The following is a 15,477-nucleotide window of genomic DNA, read 5'->3' as shown; positions in this document are numbered from 1 at the left end:
CTCTCAGGCTACGCCTGCATCCCGAATGACAACCTATTCCCTATATAGTGCACTGTTTTTAGACCAAGACTCGACTGTTTTTAGGCAGCCCAATTCAGACCCCCCCCCCCCCCACACACACTAATTGGTCTTTGGACCAATCACATCAGATAGGTCAAAATAGCAATTACTGAAAAAAAGATTCAAATTGTTCCGCCTGAGTAAACACAGCCTACGTATTGCCCCAAGTAGTACACTATGTAAGGAATAGGGTGTCAATAGGAACGCAGCTGGAGTCTCTAAGGCTGAGAGTTCAGGCTGGACGTTGATGACTCTTATTTCCCCCACTGTCTCTGAGCACAGAGAACCATTTCACCCTCAGGTCAAGTTCTGCTCAAACCAGAGCAGACAAGGGAATCTAGACCAGGAAATCCATGCATTATTAATAGTGACGGAGAAAAGAAAAATGACACAGTTACATATCGGGAATATTATTTCTGACGATATATCGTATCGCTTTGACAATATCGCGTGTTCGTTGGCTGTACCAACATTTGTCCTTCATAGTTTGTTCTCCATCTTTTCAAATAGGGAACCATTCTGTTTTTAGCACTTTTATTTCCATGACTGATCGAAACTCTTTTATTCACGTCTCTCTCTCGTCTCTCTGCAGCAGACATATGTTTGGAACATTGAATAAAATCACAGTCTCGAATCGCATTACATATGAATGTTGAGATTCTCACGACATATCGCCAAATAAGCATCGCAATCTCGTATTGTGTGAGGTTCCTGGCAATTCCCAGGCCTAAATTATTAATCAAGCTTGTTCTGCAAAACACTACACATACTAGCCAAGCCTGTGTTGGCAACAAAGAGCAGAGTGGCCAAATGAAACCATTTTGAAGCAGTTAATTGCACTAATCTAGCTAATTGATCCACATCCTGCCTCCGGGAAAACACGGCCCTATAGCTCAAGTGGAAAGGGTGGTATTTGGAGATTGCTTGACGTGAGCGCAATAGTTTTTCATTAGACCTTTCCAGTACACTTCAGAACCTATTCTTCAGTGTGTTTGCTTTTTCATATTGCTGAAGTGCCCTAAGTCAGACAGAGTCAGGGTTAGGGTCCCAAATGGCACCCTATTCCCTATTTAGTGCACTACTTCTGACCAAAGCCCTGTGGAAAGCAGTGCACAATATAGGCAATAGGGTCCCATTTGGGACAGAACCATGGTTTATGCTCCAAGTATTTCACCCTTTATTTTGGATTCTGCCCACCTAGCAATTAGGTTGCTAGGGGAAACTGCACATAGAGCTAACATGTGCAGTGACTCTATCCTGGCTGGGCAATTCACATTGCAATAACTCCTTGTGGTGAGCAAATATCCTGTATTACAACCGCCAATATCCCCCTGCATTACAACCGCCAATATCCCCCCGCATTACAACCGCCAATATCCCCCCGCATTGTACAACCTTCACTGCGTCCCAAATGGCACCCTATTCCCTATATAGTGCACTAATGGGTCCTTTTCAAAAGTAGTACACCATATAGGCAATAGGGTTCCATTTGGGATGCGTCTCCCATGTGGAATGGGCTAAATTATTAAGATGTGGGTATTTCGCGAGGCTAACGTTGGCTCGCGGCAGTCATTATGGCTACATTAGCAGACTCAATAAAACACACAGTTTTTGTTTGGATGCATTCTGTAAGCCCATGAACCAGACACATTTCAGTAGGAACAGTGCTTTTCTTATATTATGTAACTCAACAATCTGTTACTGTGTGCTGAGAAATGTGGCCCCAGATGACACATTTGCTAATAACATATCTGATAGGATGCAGTCGCCCTAGATCTAAAGTCACTATGTTCTTCACAAGTTTAAGTTTAGGGGTTGGTAAGCTGGTCCTAGATCTGTGCCTAATGACAACTTCTGCCCTAATAAATCCATAAAGTTGGATTACTATAATTGACATGAACATATATTTGTAATGCTGACAAAAATGGGGAGTTACCAGCTGCCCTTATTATAACCCCTGTAAGCCACACTGGAGAAGAAAATCACTTAGCACAGGGGTGTCAAACTCATTCCATGGAAGGCCTAGTGCAGGGTATTCCCAAACTCGGTCCTCGGGACCCCAAGGGGTGCTTGTTTAGTTTTTTGCCCTAGCACTCCACAGCTGATTCAAATAATCAACGAATCATCAAGCTTTGATCATTTGAATCGGCTGTGTTACATCATGCCCAAACTGGTCCGCCATCGTGCGCAAATTGATTTTGTCCCCCCAAAACCAAACGTGATCCCGACACACAGGTTGAAATATCAAAACAAACTCTGTACCAATTATATTAATTTGGGGACAGGTCGAAAAGCATTAAACATTTATGAAAATGTATCTAGCTAGCTTGCAGTTGCTAGCTAATTTGTCCTGGGATATCAACATTGAGTTGTTATTTTACCTAAAATGCACAAGGTTCTCTACTCCGACAATTAATCCACACATAAAACGGTCAACTGAATCGATTCTAGTCATCCCTCCTCCTTCCAGACGTATTTTTCTTCTTTGGACTTTATATGGCAATTGGCAACTAACTCTCATAATAAGGTGCATTACCACCAGCGACCTCAGCTTAGCAGGACTATGATGAAAACTACAGGCCTCTCATCTTTTTAAGTGGGAGAACTTGCACAATTGGTGGCTGACTAAATACATTTTTGCCCCACTGTATAAGGAATATGATGTGTTTTGGGATGCAAACAGTCAGAGCTGTGCTGCTAGGCCAGGCTAGTGTACCTTCACACCTAACAGGGTTCGGAGGACACACTCCCACAGAGGAAAGTACTAGGAGTCACTCTTCATCCACTGCTATGGAATCTAAGTGGAGATCCAAGTAAGATTTATTCTGGAGAGATTTAAAACACAGACGCTGAAAGTAAGCCATGTTTTTTAATGTGATCAAATCAAACTTTATTTGTCACATGCACCAAATACAACAAGTGTAGACTTTACTGTGAAATGCTTACTTATAAGCCCTTAACTCTTCTTAAACTGCAATGTTGGGTTAAGAAAATATAAAGTAGACTAAAATAAAAAAGTACCACAATAACAATAATGAGGCTATATACAGGGGGCACCGGTACCGAGTCAGTGTGCGGGGGTACAGGTTAGTTGAGGTAATTTGTACATGTAGGTGGGGGTGAAGTGACTATGCATAGATAATAAACAGCGAGTAGCAGCAGTGTATAAAAGGGGGGGGTCAATGTATATTGTCCGGTGGCGATTTTATTAAGTGTTCCGCAGTCTTATGGCTTGGGGGTATAAACTGTTGAGGAGCATTTTGGTCCTAGACTTGGAGCTCCGGTACCACTTGCTGTGTGGTAGCAAAGAAAACAGTCTATAACTTGGGTGACTGGAGTCTCTGACAATTTTATGGGCTTTCCTCTGACACCACCTATTGTTTAGGTCCTGGATGGCAGGAAGCTGGGCCGTACACAGTCAGGATGTTCTCGATGGTGCAGCTGTAGAACCTTTTGAGGATCTGGGGACCCATGCCAAGGTTTTGTCGTGCCCTCTTCATGACTGTCCTGGTATGTTTGGACCATGATAGTTCGTTGGTTATGTAGACACCAAGGAACTTGAAACTCTCGACCCGCTCCACTACAGCCACATCGATGTAAATGGGGGCCTGTTTGGCCCGCCTTTTCCTGTAGTCCACAATCAGCTCCTTTGTCTTGCTCACATTGAGGGAGAGGTTGTTGTCCTGGCACCACACTGCCAGTTCTCTGACCTCCTCCCAATAGGCCGTCTCATCATTGTCGGTGATCAGGCCTACCACTGTTGTGTCGTCAGCAAACTTAATGATGGTGTTGGAGTCATGTTTGGCCATGCAGTCGTGGGTGAACAGGGAATACAGGAGAGGACTAAGTACACACCCCTGAGGGGTCCCAGTGTTAAGGATCAGCGTGGCAGATGTGTTGTTACCTACCCTTACCACCTGGGGGAGACCAGTCAGGAAGTCCAAGATCCGGTTGCAGAGTAAGGTGTTTAGTCCCAGGGTCCATAGCTTATTGATGAGCTTTGAGGACACTATGGTGTTAAACGCTGAGCTGTAGTCAATGAAAAGCATTCTCACATAGGTGTTCCTTTTGTCCAGGTGGGAAAGGGCAGCGTGGAGTGCAATAGAGATTGCATCATCTGTGGATCTGTTGGGGCGGTATGCAAATTGAGTGGGTCTAGGGTTTCTGGGATGATGATGTTGATGTGAGCCATGACCAGCCTTTCAAAGCACTTAATGGCTACATACGTGAGTGCCACAGTGCGGTAATCATTTAGGCAGGTTACCTTCGCTTCCTTGGGCACAGGGACTATGTTTGCATGCTTGAAACATGTAGGCATTACAGACTTGGTTAGGGAGCGTTTGAAAATGCCAGTGAAGACACTTGACAGTTGGTCTGTGCATGCTTGGAATACACATCCTGGAAATCCGTCTGGTCCATCGGCTTTGTGAATGTTTACCTGTTTAAAGGTTTAGTTCAGAGAGCGTTATCACACAGTCATCCAGAACAGCTGGTGCTCTTGTGCATGCTTCAGTGTTGCTTGCCTCGAAGCGAGCATAAAAGGGTATTTAGCTTGTCTAGTAGGCTCGCGTCACTGTGCAGCTCGTGTCTGGGTTTCCCCTTGTAATCTGTAATAGTTTTCGAGCCCTGCCACATCCGACGAGCTTCAGAGCCGGTGTAGTAGGATTCAATCTTAATCCTGTATTGACACTTTGCTTGTTTGATGGTTCGTCTGAGGACGTAGCGGGATTTCATCACTGCCAAGTATGACACTGGTGTGGGTTGTCATTTATTTAGACTACTGGGGTCAATCAAAAGTCTTAATCATGGGGGATCTCCCCAGATCTTAACAGGGAGTAAACGAGTGTACACATCTGAGTGCTTTGGAGTGGACCTGGAAGTGTCCTCGAGTGACATAATGACTGGGACAAAGTGACCCTTCGAAAGATAAATCAGGTATATTGGGGTGAAAGGAGGTAAACTGGCCATCAGCTGGTATGATTCATCCAGAGAGCCCTGTCCTGGACACAGTGTTCCTTATCCGACCCCCCGCCAGAGTGAGAGACTAAAGCAGACGTGTCCAAAGGCATTGAATCTAAAGTGACTTGGTTGCGTTCGTTAGGCATCAAATTGAGAAAACAACACACGGAAATGGGGAGGGACCATCTGGACTTGTCCGGGTGGTCATTTTTGTTATCCGTTTCAAAACGCACCATTTTAAATGGAAAGTTCTTGTCGGGTGTTTGAAAGTAGAGTACAGAGCCAACTTCTTTATGATACCAAACCAAAAGAACTCTGCCGAAATTCAATTCCTACAACTTCAAGACAAAAAAATCTAGCCTGACTGGCCTCCCAATACACAGAGCAAGGTGATGTATGATACTACAGCTCTGGGCCTCCACACACAATGATCTCCTGTCAGACAAGGAGCAGACTCATTCTTCTTCCTTAATGGTCAGCCCCGGTCAACGAGACAAGGACGTATGGTCCGTCCTGCAAGGCTGTCACTTTGAGAGTAACCATATACTTAGCCTGCATCCCAAAATGTACCCTATACCAACATAGCTATACACTATATGGTAATAGGGTGCCATTTGCGACGCATCCTTAGAAGAGATGTGCCTTGGTGGTGCCCCCTTTCGCTAGGGGTCCATTGACAGAAGCTTAGAGACCCTAAGAGTGGAGAGGCGGTGAGAACATGAGGGGTAGAGGGTGGGGGTACGGCTACTTACGTCTGTGTCGGGACCCTTATCCGCCCCGGGGCAGCAGAACGTGACAAACTCATGGCACCTCTTGTGGACCACGAAACAGCAAACTGCAGAGAGAGAGAGACAGCGAGAGAGATAGAGCGAGAGAGATACAGCGAGAGAGATACAGCGAGAGAGATACGTGAGAGAGAGAGAGAGAGAGCGACAGAGAGAGACAGAAAAGAAGAGTGAGACAACTTTATCTGTTTTACAGTATCATAGCTTTAGCATATCTAAATTAGCCTGAAGTCTTGCAAGACAGAACAGACACCACTAAGAGCAGAGGGGGGAAAAAAACACGGTCTGGCTAATCATCTCTCCAGATGGCTTGTACAGCCTACGGCAGCCAAAGTACTGTACTGTACCACTACCTCCTCACTGTCTCGCAGGCCTTACAGGCGCACACACACAACGGCACGGCACTGCATTCTCACAGCCTCATTGAGTACACCCAGTGTGTGGCTACGCTAGCACCACATTGGAAACAGAGCTAAGCTCAGATACTGGGGGATAATGGTGGTGGTGGAGCTGAGTGTATTGGCTGCTTGAATAATAGATAGTCTCTGAAGGCTCGGTATTTTAGCTTGGCTACAGACTGCTGTCTGTGCCAATAGATCTCTCAGAATTGTAGCTATATATTTTGTATCTCTTTCCATCTCTCCAAACTATAGTACGCTGAACAAAAATATAAATTGAACATGTAAAGTGTTGGTCCCATGTTTCATGAGCTGAAATAAAAGATCCTAGGAATGTTCGTTACGCACAAAAAGCTTATTTCTCTCAAATGTGATGTACAAATTTGTTTACGTCCTTGTCAGTGAGCATTTCTCCTTTGCCAAGATACCTGACAGGTCTGGAAAGAAACTGATTAAACAGCATGATCTTTACACGGGGGACCATAAAAGGCCATTCTAAAACGTGCAGTTTTGTCACACAACACCAGAGATGTCTCAAGTTTTAAGGTGGTGTGCAATTAGCATGCTGATTGCAGGAGTGTCCACCAGAGCAGTTGCCAGAACATTTAATGTTAATTGCTCTACCATAAGCCACCTCCAACGTCGTTTTAGAGAATTTGGCAGTACGTCCAACCGGCCTCACAACCACAGACCACGTGTAACCACAACAGCCCAGCACCTCCACATCCAGCTTCTTCACCTGCGGGATCGTCTGAGACCAGCCACCCGGAGAGCTGATGAAACTGAGGAGTATTTCTGTCTGTAATAAATCCATTTTGTTGGGAAAAATGAATTCTGAATGGCTGGGTCAGGTTTCTCGGTGGGTGGGCTCCCAAGTTGGTGCCATGGCTGCACCCCTGCCCAGTCATGTGAAATACATAGATTAGGGCCTAATGAATTTATTTCAATTGACTGATTTCCTTATGAACTGTGACTTAGTAAAATTGTTAAAATTGTTGCACGTAGCGTTTATACTTTCGTTCAGCACACGTCTCTATATCCCTGGCTCTCACAGGCCCAGCCAAACTTAATTGCCTTCTGTGCTGTTAGCTCTATACTAAATTAATGGCACTGATGTTCAATAGCATTGATGTTCAGAGATGCACCACTACCACTAGTAATTGTTACCTCTTTGACCTTTTCATGACCCAATATCAACATGTAGGCTACATTACATTAGCAGACGGTGAGAGGGTGGGTAACAATGTACTAAAGAGTTGTATTTTTTTAACATCATTATCACAGTTTCTGTAGTAGAAATTGTAACTAAATTCTAAGTAGAAGGGTGCAATGTGCCCACTCAAAGCTAGGCTTCTTTTAGCTTTCAAACCAACATATAGGCCTACTGACCAACAAAACCAGCCTAGCGGAGTATCGGCTGGGCCTCCATTTATTCAGGAAATCTGATCTGACTGAAACACAGTAAGCATCAAGGCCAAACGTCTCACATCAACATTAACGATGGCCAAATGAATATCAACAACCCCGGCCCATCTCACCCCTAACATACTGGCTTGTTCAGACCAGTCAACCCCCCTCGCGAGACCACAACCCATAACTCGTATTACCACAGCCACCCACATGAAAGCCGTCACGCCGTAAATCCAAATGATTAATAACTAACTGCCATAAGTCTGCAGTATAGCCGGCGAATGGTCTGAAGCATCCATTTACCCCGATAGATCGTTACCAACTGCCACATGACGCCACAGAGTGTTATCAGCGAGTAAACAGTGAGTGTGGTCGCAACAAACCAACACGCAATAAAAAAGATCGCTCAAATTCTATCCCCTATTCGCAATTAGTTTGGTTTCTGAACCACGTCAGGTAATGATATGCAGTAGGTAGACAATTATCATTTGCGCGGCACAACTTCCTTTGAGGCCGGGAAGGAAGACACTGCACTGTCAGGCCCCAGCCGTCAGAGAGATGTACAGCGGTCTATAATCTCTAATAAATGCGGAGGAAGAGGTGAACTATGGTCTCTCTGCGGCATTAAAAACGTCCATAATAACGAGACCCATTAGACAGGCTAAAGTCTCGCAGCAGTTCAGTCGACGTCTATTCTATTTCAGTGCTCCCAAACTGCTCTGAGAAGTGCCTTTATTGCATGTATTTTTAGGACCACTTTAGAGGAACCTGCTGCTCCAGGAGAAATTGGGTCATTCTGAACAATAGGGAACATTGCAGTTCACCTGACCCAATCTGTAACCTGCCCTGAGGCGATTGTTTCTTTATTAGAGTTTCTGGAAGGGGCCACGTTCCTCGCTAGTGGTTGAAAGAGAAAGGTCAAAGGGCAGAAGGCTGAAGATGGAAGAGGTTACGGCTGCGTCTCCATGGATACAGGCCCTAGTGTCCTTATTAGAGGGGATATCTGCCGGTGAAACTAGACCCACTGTTCTCCTACAGGCCCGAAAGGAGCACTTAGGGCTTCACCACTGCTCCATCACCACCGCCATGTTGGAGCAACAGTTTCATTAGAGGCCTAAAGAACAGACAAGCCTTCATGCAACTGAACTGTTGCCATAGGTTAATGGGATCCACTTTGTAGACTTGTAAATACAGTGGGACTGTATTGAGTGACGATTCAAATCTAATAGCAGGACCTTACTACTCAGAGTTTCACGGTTCTATGAGAAAGGATGAGCCGAGCAGGCAACGGCTGTACTTGGATCGGTGAAACTCTCAATGGCTGTGAATCACTACACAGTTCCTGGCTCAGGAGCAATGTGGACAAAGTGGTGGATTTGCAGGACTGCACTTGGATCAGAACAAGAAGTACAGTTAAAGGGATAGTTCAAAAAATTACAAAATTACACATTGGTTTCCTTACCCTGTAAGAAGTCTATGGACAAGGTATGACAGCAAGCTATGCTTTGGGTTTATTTCCCTGGCACGGTTTCCAACTGCTAATGTTTTAGCATTTGTGGCACAAATCCCATCCTGGTAACATTATTAGTCCTGGTTAGCGTTATTAACATGTTTTGCGCAACATGTCCAAAACCTCAAATTGGTTGTGAAGCTCAACAAAGTCATTTATCGATTATTTGAACATAATGCGCGAAAAATACTTATATCTGTATAGTGACTTGAATGGGAGTCACGGTACCAATATTATAATTTTGAGCATTTGGAAACAGTGCCAGGGAAACTTAACCAAAGCACGGATCGATGTCAAAACCTGGTCCATAGATTGCTGACAGGGTAAGGAAATCAACATTGTAATCTTGAAATTTGGGTGAACTATCCCTTTAACAACGGTAGACTGATCACTTTTAGGCTGTACCTGGATCAGAAATAACGGCGTCAAAAGGATAGCAAGACTTTGTATGACTTGGTGAGGTTTCAAAAGGCTTTGCATTCTAATGGAAAAGGAGAAGTGAGTGAGCCGGTGAAAACGGAATATGAAGAGCAGAGAGAAAATGTCATGTTGACTTTTAATGAAGGGTCTCACTGTGATCTAATTATTTCACACCGAGGGCACCATGAATTATGGAGGGGCCACAATGTAATGTGGATGTTACAATAAATACTTATTACATCTTCAAATACGCCTCCAGCAGCAGAACAAGGGATTCCTAACTGAATGACAATGTCTCTCTTTTCCTGCCGTTGTTCCCGACTCAAATCAAACCACGCTCACGTCATGGCGAATGGTTGCAATTCAAAATCCGTTCGTTTCCGTTATTCACTGCTGTGGAATGAGGCGGAGTCGAGAATGGGAATGTGTTTGGGATCTGGAATAAGGGGTTAAGATATGTAGACATCAGCGCATTGACTTGATCATGAAGTATGTGTCAGAATAATACGATCGGGGAGGGGGGGGGGGGGGGTTAGAATTGATCTTTGGCAAGCAAGGCATCCCATTGCCGGCTCTCACAACAGGCTGTTCGACGTCACTTCGGCTTAGTCACGCTACTGTTAATTATCATTAACTGTTTAGAACAGTTTGCTGCGTACGAGGACCATTAAAAACACCGATTTGTTGAAAACTGCTGGCATGAGGCAGCATCCTTTTTTTTGTAGTTTTAGTTAGAACATTGGGTGAGCTTGACCCTGACAAGCGTAATTGCAATAATTATATTGATTTACAAAAACCACCCTGGCGAGGTGAGCCTCTAAAAACAAGCATACTGAACTCCAGCTAAAGGCCTGATAGTCACTTCTGTGTGTCTCCGTGTCTCTCGGTTACGGTGTGAAGTGCTCTTGAGAGGCGAACAAGAGAAGGTGTTTAAGAGCAGAGCGCCCTGCCTCTAACCCGACTGTGTCAGGTCTTCCATGTCACGCCAAAGAGACTGAGGGGAAGTCAAGGACAGAGGAGTAGGACAGTCAGTCACCACACCAGGGAGAGAGGGAGTCTGGAGACGACCTCCAATCGATTGTGGCACTGAATCAACCTCGACCCAGACACGGATAGTCCGAGGGTGGGTGGAGGAGACCGGGGATAGGAGGGAAGTGACATTGATAGAATGCTGCTTGCATCATAAACCAACCAGAGAAGCCATAAATAAGGAAACTACCAAAGCGCTGAAACACTAATAATGCACAATAATGCAGAGCACTCTGCTAAATGGGACCTGAAAATCTTTTTCAAATCATACAGTAATTCTAAGAGATCCAAATTGGTTTCATTTGATTTAGTGTGGTGCGTATTATGGACTCAAGTGCCTATTATCTGTAATAACTTGCGTTGCAATACGGCGAAACCACGACCATTAAGACAATGACAACGATTATGATCACCATAGCAACAATAATGATGACGATACAAATGATGATGATGATAATAATAATTATGATGAAAGTATGGATAATAATGATGGGCATAATAATAATAATATGATGATGATGATGGCTGTCTGCGGTTAGGTTATGGTAATATCATAAACTCACAGATCCAGAAGTGAAAGGGGTGACAATATTTCCCAAAATCTGCTCCTCTCTGATATAATATAAACCACGGCCTGAGTGGATGACAGAAGGAGTAACCATCTTTCATGTTAAGTAACGTCGTGGAGGAGTTCTAAAACTGGAGAAATAAATTAATTCAGACATTATTGTGTTGTGTGATTTATTCCCCCTCAAGCCTGGCCAACTCCAATATTTCTGTTTTAAATGGGAAACAACAAATGTGTTGGAGAAGAAGCGATAGGTTATAGATTTGGCTTGGCCATCTTAGTGGTAATAATGTGTCTGTTATCCGCATAAATCTGTCTGATCGGTGCGTTCAGATAATACTAAGGTACAATGCAGCCATTTTTATCTCAATATCAAATAACTTCTGGGTAACAATTATTAAGGACCTTACTGTGATTGTTTTCAAATAGTCAAAAATAATCAAAAATAGCTTCTTCGCAAAGTGCATTTCTCAATAAATAATTTTGCTAGGATTGTCTGGGAGTGGTCTGAGTGGGGATGTCACGACTTCGGTCCCCTCGCTTTGTTTGGGCGACGTTCGGTGGTCGACGTCACCGGTCTTCCAGCCATCGTCGATTCCACCTTTCATTTTCCATTTGTTTGGTCTCATCTTCCCACACACCTGGTTTCAATCCCATCAATTACATGTTGTGTATTTAACCCTCCGTTCCCCACATGTCCTAGTCCGGTATTGTTGATCATAAGAGTTTGTGCACGTTATGTCTGGTGTGCGAAGGGTTTCGTCCCATTGTATTTATTTGTTTTTGTTCACGTTGATTTTTATTATTAAACTGCACCGTTGTAACAGTCTTTGCTCTCCTGCGCCTGACTTCTCTGCCGCCAGTACGCACTCATTACAGGGGAAGGGAAAACTGAAAACTGTTATTGGCAGAGAGGTCTGGAACTTTCTTTCTTATTGGTCTATCAACTAATTTATCACCTGGTGATATCACCAGACAGAACGAAAATCCATCCCACTAAAATAGGCTGACATTTCAGCCGCTTTTCTTTCAAAACAGATCTTACACTACAAGGGCAAAAAAAACACAGGAAATCACATTTTTAACTGCATGGGGCATTTAATTCTTGCTCAAGGTTGTAACAATGATTTATGTTGGATAGATCCAGTCTCCCTACAGCTATTTTCTGCATCAACACTCATAATGCATATCACTCTGTATGTTCAGCTTCTTAATGAAAACCTATAATCTACTGAGGCATGAAGTCATACTCGCTGAAAATCATGAACTTCCAGTAGCCTTACTTTACAACATAATATATCAACATAATGACAGACTACTACCCTCTTATGGACCGCAGCAGGTATTTAATCAGATCTCTCCCAAACAGATTTCTCAGCAGCTTGTTCGATGGGTAATTACAATAAAACAATAAAAGGCCCTCTATCAGTATGTGGGATGTAGCGTTCCCTCGTCTTCATCTGCAATAAAAACTCTTTCGGGTCATAAAAGCTGAAATAGTAGCTGTTAGAGCATAGCACAGCTTAGGTGACTTTTAACAACCAACCCAGAACTACTGCAGCTTCCTCTTACCCATACAATACGCATCGTATAACCCATACAATAGGCATCGTATAACCCATACAATAGGCATCGTATAACCCATACAATACGCATCGTATAACCCATACAATACGCATCGTATAACCCACACAATACGCATCGTATAACCCATACAATACGCATCGTATAACCCATACAATACGCATCGTATAACCCATACAATACGCATCGTATAACCCATACAATACGCATCGTATAACCCATACAATACGCATCGTATATCATGGACGGTAGGGCATAACCATTCGTGGCAGGCTAAGCCTGGTTACGACATACGATCCAACACCATTGTCATGACGTGTTCGAGTGGGCTTGACGATAATATTGCTTATGTGATGGCCATCAAGCATTGACTGATTGTGAATGCGCTTATATTTGTCATGTCATTCAGTGTGAAATCCACAAACAGGGTTTAAGGTTTGTCATGTCAGGTTTATGACGTCACGACGCCACTCATTCAGAGACGTGAGGGTTCCTGCACAGTGTTCCCCGAAGTGGCGCAGCGGTCTTAGGCACTGCATCTCAGTGCAAGAGGCGTCACTACAGACACCCTGGTTCCAATCCAGACTGTATCACAACCGGCCGCGATTGGGAGTCCCGTAGGGCGGCGCACGGCGGCCCAGCGGCGCCTGGGTTTAGCCAGTGTAGGCCGTCATTGTAAATAAGAATTTGTTCTTAACTGACTTGCCTAGTTAAATAAAGGTTAAATAAAATAAATAAAAATAAACCAATTAGCTTCCTGTATGATGCTCTGTTTGCAGCCACGGTGAAAGGTTTTCGATTTGTCATGTCAGGTTTGTTATTACTCATTCAGAAGCACAGTAAGGGCTCCTAATTCCAGCTCAGTGTTAACCAACTAGCTCCCTATACTGTACAATGCTCTCCCTCTCCACCCACTGTACTGCAAAATCTGGGTCCTGTTCATTATGGCAAACTTTTGCACGATATTTAGCACAACAATCTCTTACTGGACTAGTTCAGATAGTACCTTTTCTTCCGTTTTGTGCCTACTGAACACAGCCCTGGTGGAGGTTAGTAGGGTGGAAACTGTGATTAATCTCAGAGCAGCTTAGTTTAAAGTCACTGGAGTCTCAGCCGGGGCTAGCAGAGGTCTCATGAGGGAAATGGAGGAAGAAACAGCTACATTTTCCCCCTAAATGTAATTCCCCCAAGAGGAGGATAGTAAGTCTTCAGCTCGGGGGAATTCTTCGGTGCCGGGTGGTGAGTAGAGAAGAGAGGGAGGAAAGGAGTTTCATCTGATTTCAAGGGAGGCTTTAGGAGGCTTGGGTAGGGGTTTAGTCACACTTGGGAGATCTGGGCCGGGTGAGAGTCACTTCTTTCTTGTGCACCAAAAGAAAGACGAGAGAGACAAACGGACACGCTCACGTCCACAGCTGTGTCACCGTAGGGTTCCTTTCTGTTCTGTAACTGGACCACACGCACAGGCAGTTAACCCTTTACACTCGTGGAAATTGGCCTATATGGTATCCTGGATACATTCAGCAACATGATAGGACTATTCCTGGAAAATGTGGGGTAGGTGCAACACAAGACCAGAGATGTAAGTGTGCACAGTTTGAAGCAATTTCAAAAGAAGAGTCATCAACTTTAAGGTACTTTATTGAGTGCCGTTGAGGAATTACATCCTGCATCCTCGCCATCACACAATCACTGACGTTGTTTACCCAATCCAAAAACATCCCATTATAAATCGCAATCTGGATCAGGTTGAGCGTGATTTGAAAGCGTGTTCTATTGCGCCAACACGACGAGCTAAGTTATAAAAGATAAGATGTCGGTCAAAACCCATCCAGCGCTGGGAAGCGCAGAGCCAGAGCTCTGACGTCATGTATAGCATGTTACTGTGCAGCCACCGTGTTCCAATTTAGGCGCTTATAAGCCATTTTCAACCCGTATTCAGGTACGAATGTAAAGGACTACACACATGCATACTGTACACACACACACACCACCACAAGTGCTGTTGAAACTCAACAAGTGGTCACGTTTTTTTTTAGTGCCTTTTATAAGTTAACAGCATACACCACGTTATTGCTAGTTGAGTACAGTTCAAAACATCGCCCTGTTTGGAAGGCTCTTGTCCTGTACAGCCAGTGTCTACCATCTTGGAAAAGACCAAGTCAAGGGGAAAGAGGGAGGGGCCCCCTCGTGCAGGGAAAGGGTCGTCTGTTTCCAAGGGAACAAGCACAGTAAGGGCAATAATGACAGTGTCGTTCATTTCTTATGATTATATCTCCCAAGCTCCATCGGTAGCCCAGGGTGGAAGGGCGAGAACAGAGGTGTGTGTGAGCGCGCGTGTCTGCCTGCGTGTATTGTGGATGAATGCACGTGTGTGATGATTGCCCTCCGCTGTCATCAGTGTTCTCTCTTCACAAAGAGGAGACATGGACCTCCTGTTGCACAACACTATGGGTATTATAGAGCCCATGGTCACGATGACAGCCAGGTACAATAGTGGTGCAGGGAAGAGATTTTTACTTGACAGGGAACACGACTCAGTCTTTTCAAAACATGAAGGACACTCCACTCAATACGCACATTTGAGCTGAACGGAAGACATCATCCATTGGGAATTGAGACCATCTCTTGAACACCCTTTCTGCATTGCACTGTTCCTTTGCGGTCATCCATATCACCAATAGTTACTCAGTCAAGGAGACCTAATGCCTTTAGCTACCCTTTTTGTTCCATCGATACCTTATTTGTTCCCCAACT

General features: G+C 44.3%; 1 protein-coding gene across 2 annotated transcripts in view; it reads right to left on the bottom strand.

Moving 5' to 3' along the window:
- LOC115103872 (protein kinase C alpha type-like) overlaps positions 1–15,477 on the bottom strand; it is a 226,402-nt gene that overhangs the window by 146,522 nt on the left and 64,403 nt on the right. For both annotated transcript variants that reach the window (XM_029624890.2, XM_029624891.2), the window contains exon 3: positions 5,772–5,854. In XM_029624890.2, coding sequence (XP_029480750.1) covers positions 5,772–5,854 — 83 coding nt within the window. The remainder of the gene's footprint in view (positions 1–5,771; positions 5,855–15,477) is intronic.

This window comes from Oncorhynchus nerka, linkage group LG21, assembly GCF_034236695.1.
Source record: "Oncorhynchus nerka isolate Pitt River linkage group LG21, Oner_Uvic_2.0, whole genome shotgun sequence".
NCBI lineage: Eukaryota > Metazoa > Chordata > Actinopteri > Salmoniformes > Salmonidae > Oncorhynchus > Oncorhynchus nerka.
Note: the sequence above shows the minus strand (reverse complement) of the source record. Positions and strands in the feature narration are given on the sequence as shown.